Source organism: Cannabis sativa, chromosome 9, assembly GCF_029168945.1.
Source record: "Cannabis sativa cultivar Pink pepper isolate KNU-18-1 chromosome 9, ASM2916894v1, whole genome shotgun sequence".
NCBI classification, from domain to species: domain Eukaryota; kingdom Viridiplantae; phylum Streptophyta; class Magnoliopsida; order Rosales; family Cannabaceae; genus Cannabis; species Cannabis sativa.
The window spans coordinates 27296037-27315093 of NC_083609.1; the positions used below are offsets into that span (position 1 = coordinate 27296037).

Below are 19057 nucleotides of genomic sequence, written 5' to 3' on the forward strand. Positions count from 1 at the left end.
TATTGATAATAGCTAAGTCATTATATTACTTCCATGTTAAAAGAAATTATGTGTTACATAGGGAATTGTGGGATAGACTCCACCCCTAAGTATATACATATAGGGTATTTTGGATAAACTCTACCCCTAAGTATATAGAGATTATGATCCACCCTTGAAGGTTGTAAAGATCATGATTCTCTAAGTGTGATAGAGTTGATGTGGAGTTGAATACTATCCAGAGTTCATTAGATATAAGAGATCGTTGAACTGCATAGTTTTCTTAACTTTTCTCCACCCCTATCAGATCAAAAGATCCTTTTATTAAACAAATTCTTAATAATTGTATTAGAATTAACAATTATTAATAAACATAGAAATAATTTCTAGTGTTTATTTAATATAACTCTATGAAGAGTTGTAAATATTATAGAATTTGCATCAATAATAAAAATACTTACACATACAAACATATAAATATAATGTGGTAATAGTTGATGAAGATAAAATAAATGAAGCTCAATCTCATAAATTGCAATTGGTTGAATTCGAAAATTATAGAAACTTTATTAATAATAAAAAAAATGTATTGCAACAATATGAGAAAACCAGGGATAAATATCCCTTACTAAAATTTCAAATCCAAATTGTCTTTAAACTAAAACAATTAATTCAAAAATAAATTGAAGAGCTTCATCTTCATCTGGACGATTTCACCCTTGGTCCAGCTTTCCAATCCAACTCATCTGAGTTCAAGTAGCTTGGCCTATAAGAAGAAGAAAACAAATAAACAAAGTTAGTCCAAAATCATAAATCCAATTGGATAATAATTCACTAAAACTCTTAAAGTTTATAAATAGAAATACCTTGTTTCTTTGCAAGAAGTTTAGGACACTGGGGTTTCCAATGACCTTTTTCATTGCAATAGAAACACTTTCCTTTAAGTGTAGCATCACCAGAAGCAGCAGCCTTTTTGTTTTTCATGGCTTTTGCTCGCTTCTTGGTGTTCTTCCACTTCTTCTTCGATTTGGGTTTTGAAGCAGAGGCAACATTTGCTTCAGGTTTTATCGTCCCATTACCATTCCCAGGATTGTGAGGTTTATTCTTTCTTCTTGGGTACTCCAATCAAATTTTCATAAGTTTGAAGGTCATTGACTAACTCATGAAAGTCTATTTCCTTCTTATTCATGACATAATTTGATGTGTATGGTAGAAATGCTGGAGTCAGACTATTCAAGATAAGGCTTACTTGAGTAGCGCTGTCCATTTCAGCACCATGATCCTGGGCTTCTTGGAAATAACTTGCCATGAGGAGAACATGGTCACGCACGTTTTGATGAGGTTCCATCCGTGCATTAATGTACTTCTTAGTCGCGTCAAAGCGAGACTGAAGTGATGCCTTACCGAATAGCTCATTTAACTTCGTCATAACTTCAGCAGCCTTCTCAGTTTTAGAAAACCGAGTTTTGAGGGTGTCAACCATGCTGGAAAGCATAAAGTATAGAGCTTTGTCATTTGCTTTCTGCCAACGCTCATACTTTTCTTTCACAGCTTTGGATACATTATCCCCAGGCACTTCAGGTGACGGCTCGGTTAAAATAAACAAGGCACTTTCTCCTATGAGAGCAATATTAATGTTCTCATTCCATTTAGGAAAGTTAGATCCATTCAGCTTATTTTCAGTCAACAGTGATAACATGGGATTCATTATGATAATACAGGATACTACAAAATAATAGAAATCAACAAATAGAAATTAATAATGGTTTAACACAAAATCAATTCAGAAATTATAAGCACATAGCATGTAGGAATGATAAGAGAAAATACTTAAAAAAAAAATTCAATCCTAAATAATTTCCAAGGTTTTTCAACAAACTAATATCAGTGTCCCGTTTAGGCGAGAATCAAAGGTATCATCTATTGAATAGAGTTGTCAGCTCATCTAAAATGTTAAACATTCTAGCAACCTTTTATTCGATCAAGATTGGAATCCAGCGTTGTCCCGTTTAGGCGAGAGTCAAGGCTATTCTACTTATGAGCTTCTACCATTGTTTCACAATTTACAAGTCAAATATGGTCGCCACCATTAGGGTGATCCATACCATATAAAACACTTACAAACTACTTATCTTTCAAGATTAAACGGTGCGAAATTGCTAATGAACGTTCCTCCATTAGGGAGGATTACTCACTAAAATAAACGCGATGTAAAACCAACAATGGAGATCGAATATCTTAGTAATAATAAAGCTCATTCTTTAAAATGTATTTTCTTTATTATTCTAATAAATATATTCATTAAATTCGAATCTTAGAATTAAAAAAAAATCAAAAAATAAGAATTTAATATAATATTTATAAAATTATACTTAGATGGTGATTGAAATAAAATTAATTATTTCCATCTTTAGTAGTAATTTTAAATATAAATATTAAGGAAATTAATTTAAGTTGTATTAATTTAAATTAATTAGCAACTTAAAAATTTCCATAAGAATATATTTATTGTATTCGAAAAATAAAGTATAGAACCATACAAATTTTCGAAAATTTGAATACTTAGAAAAGAAATACTTCAAGCAAAAATATCACCTATCTAGATTTTATTTTGACTAATTAATTTAATTTCTAATAATATATATTTTAAATTTCATTTATTTTGAATTAATCAATTAAATGAAAAAATTATTGATTTAAGTTGGTCCAAGAATTAATTAAAATAAATAATTAATTTACAACTCAATCTATTTTTCAAGATAAATTCAAAATTATTGCATAATGCAATTTTCGAAATTGATTGATAAAAAAATATATTTTGAAAATTATTTAAATTTAAGTTGAAAAAATAAATTTCAACCTAAAAATAATTTTCTATTTAATTAAGTGTCATGAAAAATAAATATTTAAGTATCATGATAAGAATCAACTTAGATATTTAAATTTTTCAATTTAATTAAATGTATTAAATTCAAGAAATAAATAATTAAGTGTAGAGAAGGCTTAATTATTAATTTCTAGTTTAATACTAGGAAAAATATACTTAAATAAAATTGTACCAAAATTAATTATTTAAATAATTAATTTCACAATGTATAATATTTTCCTATTTAAATATTAGAAATAATAAGTAGTCTAGAAATAACTATCTAGAAAATATCTTATTTGACTAAGTATGTTTCAAGAAAAATTTGAAAAATATCTAATTTAAGTTGTTTAGAAAAAATCTAGAACTTAAATAATTTCAAATTTAGATTTAATTAAATATCAATAATTAAGTTGTAACCACTTAATTTGAAAAAGATTCAATTTTAAGTTTAAAACTAACTTAAAAAATATCTTAAGAATCTTTAATAACTAATGCCTAGGATTCCTCAACTTAATTTAAAATTTAAATAAAATATTCAAATTTAAGTTAGATATGAAAAATCAGTTAAAATAACTAATTTATAACTTAAATAGAAATATTTAATTAAATAAGTTCCAGAAAGAATCTAGTTAGTTAAAATTCTTTATTTAATTAAATACAAGAAAAATACAAATAGTTTGTCTAGAAGAAATATCTAAAACTAAAAGTGTTTTTCTTAAAATTAACTTTAAAATATTAAAATGAAAATAAATTTCATACATTTTAAAAGTTAATTATGTTGCTAATTCAATTTTATTAGGTCAAACTAATATAATTGACCTAGTACAGTTATTCAAATAAGGCAAATGGGCCTTCACAATTGGGGTAGTTCATGTGAGGGGGTGCTGGGTTCAGTATGTCGTACCCACTTCTATGGCTCCCAACTCTCACACCAGGCCCAAAAGAGAGGAATTTAACCTTAAAATAAATAACTGTTATTAATTGAATAGGTCCAAAAACTAAATGGACCTAAATAAAATCTATCATGTTGTGACATTTTATTTAGCAACAACCTATATGCATCTATATAATAAAATAAACATATAGGCTCACACAGGCACACATTTGGATGGGTCCTATCGTATTGCTAGGTCATACACAGATGAAAGAAGATTGCAAAATTTACCTGTTACAAATTAGTAACTTGACCAAGGGAGCCATGAGTTAAAATCAGATCATTGGATCTGTCAACAAGTTAACCATGGCTATTTGCAATCAAGTAATAATAGGTTTTAAAAACTTACAAACAAGCTAAACCACATACTCCTGCAACAAGGTTAGCTGGATAGTTAGAAGTAGGATTTATTTAATTTTAAATAAATAAATTTCGAAAATAAAATAATTAAATAAATAAATAAAATTAATATTTAATTTTCGGAAAAAAAAATAATATTTATTTTCGAAAAATAAAAATAAAAAAAAATTTAATTTCAAAATTATTTAAAATAAATATTTAAAATTAAACCTACAATTTTGAAAAATTAAGTTTCAACTGACCTAAATATCATTTCAAAATTTGATAACTACTTTTAAAAATTAAATGTTCTTTTATAAATAAAAATTAAATAAAAAGATAAATTAAATATCTTTTTCAGATTTTAAATTTAATTTAAATAAATAAAATAACAAAATTTAAAAGTTAGCAAAATATCTTACATCTATTTAAAATTTCATGATTATAGTTATCTTATTTTAAATTTAAATAAGGTCAAATTATTTAAAAAAAAATTAATTTTAAAAGAAAATTAATATCTCACTTTAAATTTAAAAATAAGATAAGATATAATCATATTTAAAAATAAGATAGATAATTAAGCAAAAAAAAAAGATAGATATTTACTATTTTCAAATTCAAATTACACTAATATCATGAATTAAATTAAAAAATATTAAATAAATTAATTATGATAATTAGAATTGAATTAGGAATAGTAAATATATAAATACAAAACTACACAAAAAATCGGAACTTAAATCCATGAAAAAGCATGAAAAAATGAAAAAATTGTGAGCTGTACGGACGGGATGCAGTGCATACCCGTCCGTGCGCGCACACTAGGTGCTGGGCCGAGAAACCTCGGCGGAATGGGTGTCACGCATGACTTCCGCGCGCGCAGGGGTGGTTCAACAACCTTATCTTTTTCGAATCTTCAAAAAATCATAAATAATTCAAATTAAATCGAAATTGAGTTTTATCAAAAAGTAACTTGCTTAAATTTTTCCATACTATCCAATAAAAATAATTCCAGAAACAAAATCTCAATTATTTTTCACAAAATTCACAACACATCAATGAATCATCATATAACACTCAATACAACATGAAACCATCCAAATAACAAATAATCGTTTTAAAGTCCAAATTTCTTGCAAGCAAATCAATTACAATGGCTCTGAGGCCAGTTGTTGGATATTATTTTACCAGGATCTTAGATCTACTCACAAGTATGTTGTTTAACACCCTAAATATGAACTTTCTAAAACAATAAAATAAACACATATAAAGTTAAGAAAACCTTACATTGATGTAGCGGAATTAATGTCTCCTTCCACTCAGATCTCTAACCCTTGTATCCTTTCTGTCGCAGAGTATAATCAAGATCTGAGCCCGAATGTCCTTCTCTTTGAGTTTGATCCTTCACAGTCTTCCAATCTATGATTGAGTTACTACTTGCTGTGTGTGGGCACTCACTCTTTCACTAGGGTCGAAATTTAGGAGAAGAGAAAAGAGAAGAGGGGTTTCGGCCAAGGTATAGAAAAAGGGAAGGCTCAGTTTTTCTAAAGAGAGAAATTTCTGTAAGAAAAGGTTATTGAAAACTTGTGATTTGACTGAGCCATCACTTTCTATTTTTAGACAACTTTTAGGTTTAGGTTAAGAATTATTTGGCATTAAAATAATGAAAATATCAATTTGAAAAAGTTAAACAAGTGGCCGGCCAAGGTGTAGATAATGGGCCCACTTGATTTTGCAGTTTTAACAAATTTTATTTCTATTTTCTCAAAAACGCTAATTTTCCAATTCTAACCATTTAAATGCCAAAACTAATTATTTAATAACTAAAATAGATTATTAAATAATTTTTTCATTTAATTTAATTATTAACTAGACATATAAAGTCCATTAATAAATAAATAAACCTAGAATCTCTTTTCTTTACAATTTCACCCCTGCTTAGTGAAAATTCATAAATTAGACATAGTCTAACTTTATAATTATAATTGATCAATCACGAATCAATTAATGAGTCTTACAAGCAGAATGTTCTCAACTAGAATGGGGACCATGCATCTATATGCTGAGCTTCCAATAAGTGAACCGAACTTACCAAGTAAATTCCTACTTATTAATTCTTCGTTGAATCCACTCTTAGAACTTAGAATTGCACTCTCAGATTTATATAGAGCATATTATATGTTTCACGATATCAATATGCTATCTCATTTAACCATTGTTATAATCTTATTGTGATTTAAAGATCCTCTATATAGATGATCTACATCGAGATGGGATAATTTTACCGTTCTTACCCCTCAATGTATTTTGCCCCTTAAAACACTTAGCTACCTGTAAATGGTGTTTAGTGATCTAATAATTAGTCAGTTAAACAAGAGCTCATCCATTTACTTCTATTTGCTAAGCTCGAAGGGAATCATCACTTGACTTCTATACACCAGTAGAAGCTATAGATTCCATATTTATGTTCAGCACTCCCACTCAATCATACTATCATGTTCCCAAAATATACGTATCACCCTGACCCAAAAGTAGGCTTAACTAATAAATCAAAGAACATGAATAGTACTCCTGAGTTGAGCCTAAGCATATCAGGATTTAGATTCTTTTAATCTTAAGATCAACTACTGATATTGACTTGGAAAGATATATAACGGTAAGTTTGTAATATCTTAACTTAGTTGCAATATCGGTCCAATCCAATGTACACTCCATACATTCGAAACTAGTATACTTTACTAATGTCCTGGAAAGAACATAACACTTACTCCAAGTGTAAGTACACATCATCGCTGATTATCACATTAGTGTAAATCCAAAACACTGATGAAACAGGGACTTAGTCTTTTGATTCATATGATCACAATCACATTCCACTGTGTTGACGATACTGTAATTGTGAATAAACATATGATCTGGATTTAACTGATTTTGTGTGTAAATGTAATAAACATGTTAAACCATTAGCATGTAAAATTCATGCAAACATAAATCACTTCAAATTTCTTATATTGATAACTAATCAGATTGTAAAGAGTTTTATTTAGGGCATAAAACCCAACAACATGGTCTTATTAATAAATAATATAAATGGCAATTTTATTTAGTAATTAATTATAATTGTTAAATAAATAGTTTTGGCCTTTATAGGATTGAATTGGAAAATATGGTATTATTGAAAGAAGAATAACTAGTTGAAATAAAGTGGCAAAATTGTAACTAAAGAATGGTCCTTTTTTTGGCCGGCCCTAGTATTGATTTTTGCCCAATATTTTATTCTTTTTTTAATCCATATAATTCAGTCCTAAGCCCTAGTTGAAACACTATAAAAGGAACATGATACTCTCACTCATCCACTTTTGATAATTTGACTATTACTTTCAACCTAGATGAGAGAGTTCCTTCCTTAGTGATTTCACCTCCTTCATTGTTCTTCACTATATTCGAAACCTTGAGTGATTGAGTGTCATTCCCACACATAGCAAGTCAAGTACTCAATCATAGTGAGTAAGACAGTGGTAATTAGAACTGAAGGAGAGAAAGAGATCCAGGTTCAGATCTTGATAATGCTATTCGACAACAAGGAATCAAGAGCTAGTGATCTTGAACGGTAGGAGTCATTATATTTCGCTGCAACCAATGTAAGGTTTTCTTAAACCCTTATGTATTTATTTCATTATTTTAGAGATATTCATATTTAGGATGTTAATCAACATACTTGTTAGTAAATCTAGATCTTGGTAAAATATTCCCAACATGACATTCATAGAAATAAGCTTATAGCAGGCATAGTGGCATGCTTCGGGGAAAACAACCTCAACAACATGTTCAATGCTTTGATGCCTATCTAATATAAACACTAAGTTTTCAACCTCCCCAATCACTTCCCTTAACATTGGCAGGAAATACTTCTAAGAGTCGTGATTCTCACTATCAATAATAGCAAAGACAATCAGAAACAATTGGCTATTTTCATCGTACGCTACACAACTAACATTGTGCCCCCATACCTTGTCTTCAAGAATGCATTGTCGATACTAATCACAAGACAGAAAAACTTAAATCGCCTCCTACAAGCATCTAGTGACCAGAAACATTACTTGAACCTGTTGTCCTCTATGACAGTGTCTATAATAGTACTCAAATTCTTTTATTCTAGCATGTACAAGTAACCAGGTAACTGGCTATAAGCTTCTAATGGCGTACCCCTCGCATACATAAGTGCCTTCTCTCTACACCTCCATGCCTTCTCGTAACTCATCTTGATGCCACAATCCTCAAACATATCCCTCTATATGTCTTTTGCCTTCTACTTAGCTCCATCTGATCTGTACTTGTTCTTAATAAGGTGGCTAACAACCCACGATGTTGCTTGATGGTTATCAACATGTCTAGAATCCAAGTTACATGTGTGTTTGTTGTGGAACACAGTGACCTCTAACATGTCACAACGTGCCTTCTTACTCCCCCACTCTCCATTTACAATTTTAATCCTTGCAAGTTGCGTAAAATAAATTATTGGTGCCAGACTTCCTCACGATGAACTCAAAATTCATTTTCAATGCAAACCTTCTCACTACATTTGTCAATTCAGTCTTATTTGTATACAACTTACCAACGTGTATTTCCCTTGAAGGTGTACCACTAGAGAAGTTGTATAAATATTAATTTCCTCTATGTCTTCTCTTGTCCACACAATAGGTTTGAATTTGTACAAACTTTAAAATCAAATGGTACAGTACTACAAGGAGGACCTGGTTGGCTGCTACTAGTGCCTGGTGTTTGGTGATTTTCACTACGAGGGGTTCTTTTTTCTTGCTCTGTCCTTTGGTTCCTTGGAGGTAATTGAGGTAGTTCTGACCTCAAAGCATGTACCTCTACAGCCTCATCAACTTACAAGTCCACATCACCATCCCCATTCAAATCTACCACATGATCATTGTTGTAGAAGGGAGCATCAAACTCATTAAACTAGTCAAATGCATTGTCAACCATGTCCTCATCTATATTAGTAGGGTTCTGCTCATTTAAACTTACTGCTAGATCTGTTTTTGGGACAAAACTCCTAACAAAACTTCTTGGGGAGGGGGGCAGTTGGCGAAGTAGGCCCCAACATCGCATGCCTCTTAACCTTAGTCACAAACAATGTCAGCAAGTTCTTCACACTTATTTTTGCCTTCATTCTTAAGAATAATCTTACTTGACTATCTTTCACTAAAATCTCTGGCGGTATCATATTACCTTTCATGTACATGTAACACACCTCTACTTTCAATTCATACACAAGAGGGTCTATATCCAACTCTTCATCCAAAATTTCATGTATCTTTTGTAAAGTAGTGTCAACCTCAAACATTAACATCTTACTCTTTAGGTTATTGAATATCCAGTTGAAACCTTCAACTGTGCAAGTCCCATCATATAATACAACCACAAATAAAGTTGAATCCGCAAAAAAAAAAGAAAAAAAGAAAAAAATATTAGTTAATAAAAACTATGTCGAGAAATATCGCAAGATATGTCTCAAGTGATCGCAAATTATGTTGATAAGCAAGTTGCATAACATCGCTACATGTCGACAATATAACCCCTTTCCTACTAAACCAACACAGTACTCTAAACTATCGACCCATGTCGCAAACAATGTCGACAGAAATTGCGAAAAATGTCCATGGTAAGCATAAATTGGCACAAGTCGTAAACTTAATCGCTACATGCCGTAGAATGTCGTTAAAAGTCATCTCTAAGCTTCAACATGCTCTTATGTCACGATATATTGTTAGATATTGCAAATTATCGCTAAAATATAAAAAAATCAAAAAATGCAGAATTCAAGCATCTCGAGTTTCAGAAACATGACAACCAAAGTAAATGAATGATATGTGTACATCTATTCATTTTAAACTTAATATAACTAAATACAACTTAATCTAACAATAATTATTAAATAAATTACATACCCATTATTCTTTTTGAAGGATGAGTTAGTAGGGAGTTTGGGTTGCTCCTACATACTTGGTTGTCAAGCTAAGACTCCGGCAAGGATACTCCGGTAAAAGTGTGTATGTAACTTTGTAGAGAAAAAGATGAGAATAAAAAAAAAATAAATAGAATTTAGTTTATTATTAGAAGAATAAATTTAGTACTAAAAAAAATAAAATATTTTATTTAATATTCAATAAGAACACCATCAATATAATGCATTAATAGTCAAATTTTCCAAACTAAATATGTCTCCATGTTCTTTTTCACAAAAGATTGGAAGGTCGGTGATGTTGGTTCCCTTTATAAAAATCCGTGTTCCCAATCATGAAAATTCATTCCTCAAAAACCTAGCTCACTCGTCCACGTGGATTCTCATTCTATGGTGTCATCTATAATTGGTAGAACACATTGACAATCGTACGCCAGTTAACAGAGAATCAGTTCTTAGATAAAGACAAAGAGGTAGCAACTAGCAAGAGACAAAAACAAATGTAATTACGAAATTGGCCTTTCCTTCAGTCTGGGTCTGAAAAATCGAGCGGAAATCCAACACCAGATTTGCAAGGCATAGAGTCTCCCAAGTCTTGGCATTGACTCTCCTCAACTCCCTCCTTCTTTCTTCTTTCTTTTCGCATTTTCCCGCACTTTCTCGGAAAGTTTCCTTGAAAATTCCCGATCAGGTAAGCTTACCCCACATTCTCTTGTTTCTTTTTCGTGTTCTGTGTTGCCAGTTTCGGCAGAAATGGCACCCGAGATTCTTCGGTTTATTTATTTTTACGGTAAGTTATCCCAGAGATTCTAATTTGAAAATATTGTAGCTTAGTGTTCTTTTATCGTTTTTTCACTACTTTTTCTATTTCTCAAACTGATATTTAGAAAGTCAGGATAAATATAAGCTGAAGTGAAGAAGAAAGAACTGAAATTGAAGGTTTAATATTGTATATCTGGTTATATATGTTTTTGTGCCTAAGATATGATTTTGATAATCCTGAAGGAAACTTCGTAAGTTCCATAATCAGAGGAAATTACGAATATTGGATTCATTGATCATCATTTCAATTGGTGACGATTTCATTTTGGTTTCAGGTAATGGTGAGTAAGGAAAAAAAGCGTTTCTATGACAACTTTTCAAGAAAAGAGCTCCAAAACATGTGCAAGCAGTATGGTTTGCCTGCCAATAAATCACACTCAGATTTGGAAAAATCGTTGATTACCTACCTAGAGGTACCTTTGATACATTAACATTACAATAAAAAACAAATTGTATAGACAAAACATAGTTCATATAGTAAAAGGAATATAAATAAGGGAGGCGGTTGTTTTTCATTTTCATTCACTTGTGTAATTATCTGTTTGAATTTTCCTTCACATAATTAGTGATGTTGACAAGGACTCGTTTAATTTCTGATCTTGTTACTGTGCCCTTGAGAAAAGTTTCCTGTTTGAAGTAAATTACATCATATATGAGAAAATAAAGAGGTGATGTTTTTGGTATTATTTTTAATTTTTTATATAAAAGAATTACTTCGGTAATGAATGGATAAATTAGGGACTTGTTCTTGTTTGCCAATCAATCATATCATTACTTACTCACCCAGCATATGTCTCGTAATGAGTGAAAACAACACAAATGAGATGTCATCTTTGAGAAATTTTTCCTGTCATATCAGTCATGAGGAGAAAAGGAGAAGATATGTAAACCCAAATGTATAGGAGGATACTTTGGAACATATTCTTCTTTCCTTGGGTTATGTCTTCTTGAAATGTATGAATTCATTAGACTTACCGTGGTGAGTATTTAGTGAGTTTTCTAACTTTTTCAGATGAATGAAGATGTTATTGTCATTGTATACTTATATAATAGAGGGAAATTCAGGCATGAGTGAGGACTTTTGCAGTTTTGCTGTAATATATGACAAAAATTCTTCCAAGCTAACCAATAAACTGTCGATGATAGAAAATTTCTATATTACTTACTAGTTGCCTAATAGATTGTACTTCAGCTTTTTTATGTAAACATATCATCATCTCTTTTAGGTTAGATTCTAAGTTCTCAAGAAAAGGATGTATCAAAGCTTGAGAGATGGTAGGGTCATATACTATTGTCCATCTGGTGTCCTAGAGGAAGATAACCAAGAAAATCCTCAAAATTGTTTAAACCAGTGAACCAGGTTGTCTCCTGTAAAAGAAATTTTATGATAAGGTTTGCTTTCCTGCCTAGTAAATGTATTTAGCACAGTAACATACTTATAAGAGTAAAATTGTTAAATGTAAACATGCAGTCTAATTCCATGTGGTTCTTGATTGTGCTTGATTTTACCTCTTTTTTTTTTTTTAACATTATCCATTTCTTTGTTATCAAATATGTAATGATCTTTACCTGATTGCTTATTTTTTGTTGAGATATACTGTTTTACTAGATGCTATTTTCAGAACATACAAATTGAAGATGAAAAAAAGTTGATGATTAGTTTTTGGCTTGCTTCCTTGTTGTAAACTAGTGTTGAGAAATTAGTGTTGATTAGATGTATTTGAATTTGTCTTTGCACAGGAGGGAATTAATGGTTCGATCTGTAATCTCCAGAAGACATCTCAGTCTAAATGCAATGTTAGTAGTATAAATAATAGGAAAGCCCAAAGGAAAACCTCTCAGGAGAGGTTTTTCAGTTCATCAAAAGACAATTTTGTAGAAGTTATGCCTCAAACCAAATGCAGGGACAAAGATGATAGTAGTTGTCCTGCCGAAAATTCTTTGGCTTCCGCCATTGAAAGTTCTCCAAATGTTCGTTTCTCTTCTTTTGAGTTTTATGTCAGATCAGAAGAGGGGATTAACCTTTATGTTGATTTGAATTCAAGCCCATCAGACTGGACTCAGAGATTTAAAAATGAAGTTCATATATGTGAGAATGTGCAGAATAATAAGTGTCGGAGTTTGCATGAGGACCTTGGGCATCTCAAGGAAGGTGGGAAGGAAATGAGAAATTCTTTTTGGAATATAGATGCGGGAGAAATCAAGGAAGGACAAATAGAAACCCGATGCTCCCCAAATTCAAAAGCGTCACAAAATGATCACTCTGAGCTTAATGAACCGGAAAATTTTGAAACATTAACTCGCTTCACAATACAGCCATGCACTGCTTCTGTAGATGTTCTTGAAAAGTCAAAGGAAGATCAAACCCCTAAGTCATCTGAGTTTAATTCTACTGCACATGACAATATAGTTTCTGTTGCTGACTCTTGTGCTAAAGATGGTGGTACGGTGGTTCTTGATTCAGATGTTATTGGTGCTCATCTCACAAAGTCTGTCTGTGATTCTGCTGTCAATTCTATCTCAGATGATCCCTTAATTCCTGAGAGATTAGACCATCTGAATTCCAATGTGAGCCAGCACGAAAATACATTCCTTCAAAATGGTTGTAGTGATGCAGATCCTACTGTGATATATACTGGATGCTCAGTAAGTGGTTCTATAGACATGCAGTCATCAGAAGTTGCAAGCTGCAACAAAGATGCATCTTGTTCACGTTGTGAAAATAGTGGACTCATGAGTGGGTTTGACACAAAGAACAATACTGAAACTGAAAAAACCAGATTAGCTAACTTAAGTGAACCGGACCCCAATTCATACAAGAAGCATTTGCCTGCACTTGATGAAGAGAGGGTATGTCTATGTTTCCCCTTTCTGCATAAACGAAGCTATAACTGGTTGGCATGTCATATTCCCATTTAAATTATTTAAGTTGTTTATGCAGGATGTCATGTGAACTGTTGTTTTTTCCTCTTCGTCCTAAAGGAAATACAGAAAAACCACTAGGGAAATTTATGCTGTTTATTAGGAATAGACTACATATCTTAGGCCAATTTTGAATTAAGACTAGGCATACTGCACTATTTTGAACACCTTTTCTCTTTCATCTTTAGGAATTGCTTACTTCAATAATGAAAAAAAAAAGTCTTTTTTACTCGTGTCTTTGGGAAATCATCTCTTATAATTATTCTATTAGTTAGAAATCTTTGTCTCCATCCCTCCTTGTTTGATGCATTTTAAACCTGGCATATCACATGTAAAATTATGAGCTGATTAACATTCTTGTATATTTTTAAAATCTTTTTACAGAATATTTATTGGCATTATTGATTTCTGTTCTCTAAAATTTTTAATTGCACGCACATCCAACTTTACATATTACTTTGTAAGCTTATCATATTTGTTCCAGTGACTTGCTCTAACGTTCTTTCGTTTACAGGAAAAGAGTAACATTTTAAAAGAGACGGAAAGTTCAGAGTAAATTTTCTTTTCACTGAAAACTTTGATTTATCAATTTTGTGGTGAGCTCAGCTTATATCTAATTTTTCATCTTTCAGATGTTCACAATTTTCCAAGTCATCTAGGAAGACATGCTTGAGTTCTCATACTTTGGATACTAGAGGACTTCAGAAAAGAAGGATAGAAACTGATCAAAGTAGTTATGGTAGAGCTAGTGCAATGTTCTTTAGAAGTACAAAACCTATTACCAGAAAAGACTTTCCTAGAAGATCCATGCGGCTGAAGTCTAAGGTAATCTAACACTGGCTTTCATCATATGATTTGTGGTTATATTTGTTTTTGCACTATTGTTTAATTCTATTTCCAAATAAAACAGTCATTGTTTGTTTGCATTATGCCTAATTTTCATGCCCATCTTTGAGGAGCTGGTTGACAAATTTTGCACCACCATCTTCTTAGCCGTTTTTGTATGTGCATCCTTTGAAAAACAAGCAGGTTCTTGTTCTTGATAATAAAAATGATCACCCAAAGGATAAAACTGTGTGGCAAAACAGTAGCAGCTCGAGAGAACTTTGCATGATGAATATCTAAATGTGTGTGTAAAAAATACAAAATAATCTGAATTAGCGTCCTCTTGAGAAATTTTATATATTACCTGGGCTGGACATTATTCTTACTCGAAAAGGGAAAAAGTTAAATAAATAGAAAAAGAATTTGATTGAGATTTAAGTACATGAACCTGGTCATTAATCTTGTACTAAGCTGGGGACTCATTTGGTACATTTGTATTGTTTATAGGATTGACATAGTCTGCTTTGTGATTCATTGAAGGGATATGTTCTCACCAGGTCTATATAACCTTTCATATTTGATATGCAATGCAGTGAGTGAGTGCACGTGGGCTACGTTCGTGGAATTTGCTATTTACGTGGAAGCAAATCCAGTATTCCAAAGACAGGCATATTCAGTTTCTTATGGAGAAACTTTAAAAGACATCATTCGATATCAGATGGTGAGGAAGACAGGCATTTTTTTATGATTTTGTATTTGATTAGGTATAGATACTAAAACGTTAATTAACCAACCATTCCATTCCATTCCATTTTAGAATTAAGGCATAGAATGGTTTTGTATCAATAAAGAAAGAGTTTTACATTTCCATTTTGATCTGTGGCATAGGTTTGAAGTTTCTATTTCTGACCACAGGTGTAAAAACGTCCGCATAAACATTGTTATTTGTTATAATTATTCTTATTTTTAATTTCTGTCAATAATGGTTGATTATTGCCACCGGACTGATCGGAATGATTTTCTTAGTTCAATCCCAATATGAATATGAGAAATCAAAATGCGGGGAATCTGTTACCTGTAAGCAAACGAAATACTTTGATGCTATTGTGTTTTTATTTTGACATAGTAATAAAAAAGTTAATAGTAATAAAAAAGTTCCATAATTAAAAATGGGTTAGCTATTTGTAGAACTTGAAAAAAAGAGAGATTAGGTCTTGTTCTCATCGGTCCATGTGTCCCGCTCAAAATAGACAACTCTTTTAAGCTCTTTCATTAATTTATATTTGAGTTGAGCTCTTCTCGTCCATTTGAGCTGAACTCTTCATGTAAAATTGAGCTGAGCTCTTCACTTTTAGTGAAACATGTCGTTAAAGTATTTCTTGCAATTAATCTTTATCTAACACTAGGACATAATTAAACAAATGCATCAATTACATAAAAATGTGATGCATATAAATAACTGTTATTTAATTTATATATTGGCAAAATACCCTCACAATTGCCCTTTAATAAAAGCAACTGAGCTTAGTTCTCTTAAGCTAGAAGAACCATCATCATTTTTTACATTCAAGCAAAATGTTTGCACAATTGCCCCTCGATCTTAAGGGGAACGGAGTTCATTACTCTTCAAATTTAAGAATTACTGTCATTTTGTATTCATATTGGGGTTTTTTTAATTCTATTAGCATCCTCTGCCCTTATTGGGGTCTTTACCTCAATTGGGCTTCTTTGCCCTGACACTGAAACTCTACTTATGCCACAATTGAGGTCGTCCCTAGATAATTGCCTTTCGTTCTTAGAGTAGGCCTGGCATGCTCTAAGGATGAATATGAAGCATAACAACATTGAATATTGTACATTGTGAAGGTAAGACTTTTACTATTTTCACAGCCTTGAAGTTCATTTTGTTATTTTGTTTTACGCATAGAGTAAATATGAGTTCTTTTTGTGCTAAGAGTATATTTGACTCTCTTTTGGGTTCATGGTACATTTGTCTTTTTTTGTGCTCAAAGTACACCTGAGTGTTACATATGAGTTTTTTGTACCTAGAGTGCATCCAAGTCATTCTTTTTATGCTCAAAGTGCATCTGAGCCTTCTTTTATGTTCAGAGTACATCCAAGTCTTATTTTATGTTGCTTAAAACCAATTTAAATATATATATATTTTTTTTTTTTTTTTTTTTTTATGTCTTGGGAGCTAGAGCTTTCTTGCACAATGCACTCCCATATTACACCCTTTCGAGCTTTTCTGCCTTATGTTTAGCTTTTGTCTTTATTGAGCCCTCTCACTATTGAGTTATGCTAATATTGAGCTTTATTAGCTTTTGCCTTTCATAAGTCACGCCTCTGCCATGTTCTATCTGTTAAAATTTTATAACCTAAATAAAACTTATTTTAATATAATCTTATTTGTTATCAATCGAAGGTTAGAAGTCATTTAAGTTAACATATGATTTTCATGATTATAGTTCAATATACAATTTTAAATAAATCTAGAATATATTATTATTCACAATTACAGTGCTGTCAACACAGTAAAAGGTAATCATGATTATATGTTTCAAAGCTTATAATCCATGATTCATCAGTACACTAGATTTATACTGATGTGATAATCAACGATAATGTTTACTTACACCTTGGATAAATGTTATGTTCTTTCTAGAGCATTGGTAAAGTATGCTAGTATTGGATGTATGGAGTATACATTGGATTGGAGCGATATTGAATTTGGTACATATATTATAAACTTACAGTTATATCTTTCTAAGTCAATATCATCAAGATGATATCACTCTTAACCAGTACTATGTCCACACTGCTGAACCGACATAATGGTTGTGTCGCTATGATAGGTCCAAAATAATTTACATAATTTTCAAAAGATTTATCTTTATTCAGCAAGAAATCTTGTGTAACAGAGTCAACAAATTTAACCTCATACACATCATCACATTTAACAGATTTATTAACAACATTAAAAATATTTGACTCATTAGTCATATTTCCAAATGATAATTTAAGAACATCATTACGTCAGTTAATTATTGCATTAGATGTGGCTAAAAAGGTCTATTCAAAATGATAGAAATTTGAGCATTTATGTCTTCAACAAAATGAGTATCAAGAATAATGAAATCAACTAGAAAATAAAATTTATCTACCTTTATCAAAACATTTTCTATGATACCTCTAAGAATTTTTACAGACCGATCAGCTAACTGAAGTGTCATAGATGTTGGTTTCAGTTCCCCTAGACCAAGTTGCTTATAAATAGAATAAGGCGAAAAATTCACATTAGCTCTTAAATCAAGTAAAGCTTTGTTAATCACATGATCACCAATAATACATAGAATTGTGGGACACCCCAGATCTTTGTGTTTAACAAGGCTTTTATATTGAATTATAGAGTTGGCTTGTTCCGTTAAAAATGTCTTTTTCTGGAACATTGGTTTTTCTTTTTACAGTAGACAGATCTTTCAAGAATTCAGAGTAGGCAGGTATTTGTTTAATGACATCTAAGAAATGGATATTTATACTTACTTGCTTGAATACCTCTAAGATTTCACCATATTGACTACCTTTTTTGACCAGGATCAACCTTTGTGGGAATGAAGCTCTTGGAATGAACGACAAAGTTTGACTCATTTCTTCAATCGAGTCTTTGGAATGTGAGCTTTCAGGCTGACTCTTTTCATTTTCTTTTAACGAATCAGTGTTCATTTCAGTATCAGATTGAGGTACATAATCAGGGTTTTCAAATATTTTTCTAGACATAAGGATAGAAATTGCATTAACTTCTTCAATATGTCTAGATGTACATACCTCGTACTGAATCTTTAGATTGGGAATGGGTTGACTGGGAAGTTTTCCCTTTTCCCTTTCAGCTACAGTAGTAGCAAGCTGACTAATTTGTGTCTCAAGCCTTGACATGGATTGAGAACTTGTGTGTAAATCTTTTTAGGTGGTTTGCATGCACTTTTGTAGAGTATCCTCTAAATAGTTTTCTTTGTTGTTGAGGATATGGCATATTCGGTTGGGCATGACTCTGATTGGGTGAGTTGTATTGGTACCCTTGGTTCATTAGAGGCTGATTCCGTCTTCAAAAAAAATTTGAATGATTTCTCCAATTTGGATTATAGGATTGAGCGAATGGGCTATCAAATGAATTCCCATAAGTTTGAAGAGTGTTCGCTTCTTCAAAGAATGCCCCTTAGTATATAGGCAATGATAGACAAGACTGGACAACATGACTTGTACTATAATATAGAGAACAAAATTCATTCCGATGTATATGAGTATTCCTCGATTGACTTAATGACATAGCTTCAACTCTCCTAGTTAGATTTGCTAATGAAGTTTTTAAATCTACGTCATCTTTCACATTGTAAAT

General features: G+C 31.4%; 1 protein-coding gene across 3 annotated transcripts; it reads left to right on the forward strand.

Moving 5' to 3' along the window:
• Positions 1-10347: 10347 nt before the first annotated feature.
• On the forward strand, positions 10348-15644 carry LOC115722913 (uncharacterized). Of its 3 annotated transcripts, none has more exons than XM_030652283.2 (6): positions 10348-10786; positions 11193-11330; positions 12658-13767; positions 14354-14391; positions 14472-14664; positions 15258-15644. In XM_030652283.2, the coding sequence occupies exons 2-6, from the start codon at positions 11196-11198 to the stop codon at positions 15258-15260; spliced, it is 1479 nt and encodes a 492-aa protein (XP_030508143.2). In that variant the 5' UTR covers positions 10348-10786; positions 11193-11195; the 3' UTR covers positions 15261-15644. The 3 variants fall into 3 exon arrangements, with proteins under 3 accessions (XP_030508143.2, XP_030508144.2, XP_060959556.1); XM_030652284.2 differs by having other exon boundaries at positions 10607-10885; XM_061103573.1 differs by lacking the exons at positions 10348-10786; positions 11193-11330 and adding an exon at positions 11369-12309.
• The last annotated feature ends 3413 nt before the right edge of the window (positions 15645-19057 follow it).

Coding starts and splice junctions, on each gene's coding strand:
- LOC115722913 (XM_030652283.2), top strand. CDS start 11,196: ATGGTGAGTAAGGAAAAAAAGCGTTTCTATGACAACTTTTCAAGAAAA. Junction 13,768..14,353: donor CTGCACTTGATGAAGAGAGG/GTATGTCTATGT, acceptor TTTCGTTTACAG/GAAAAGAGTAACATTTTAAA. Junction 14,392..14,471: donor AAAGAGACGGAAAGTTCAGA/GTAAATTTTCTT, acceptor TTCATCTTTCAG/ATGTTCACAATTTTCCAAGT.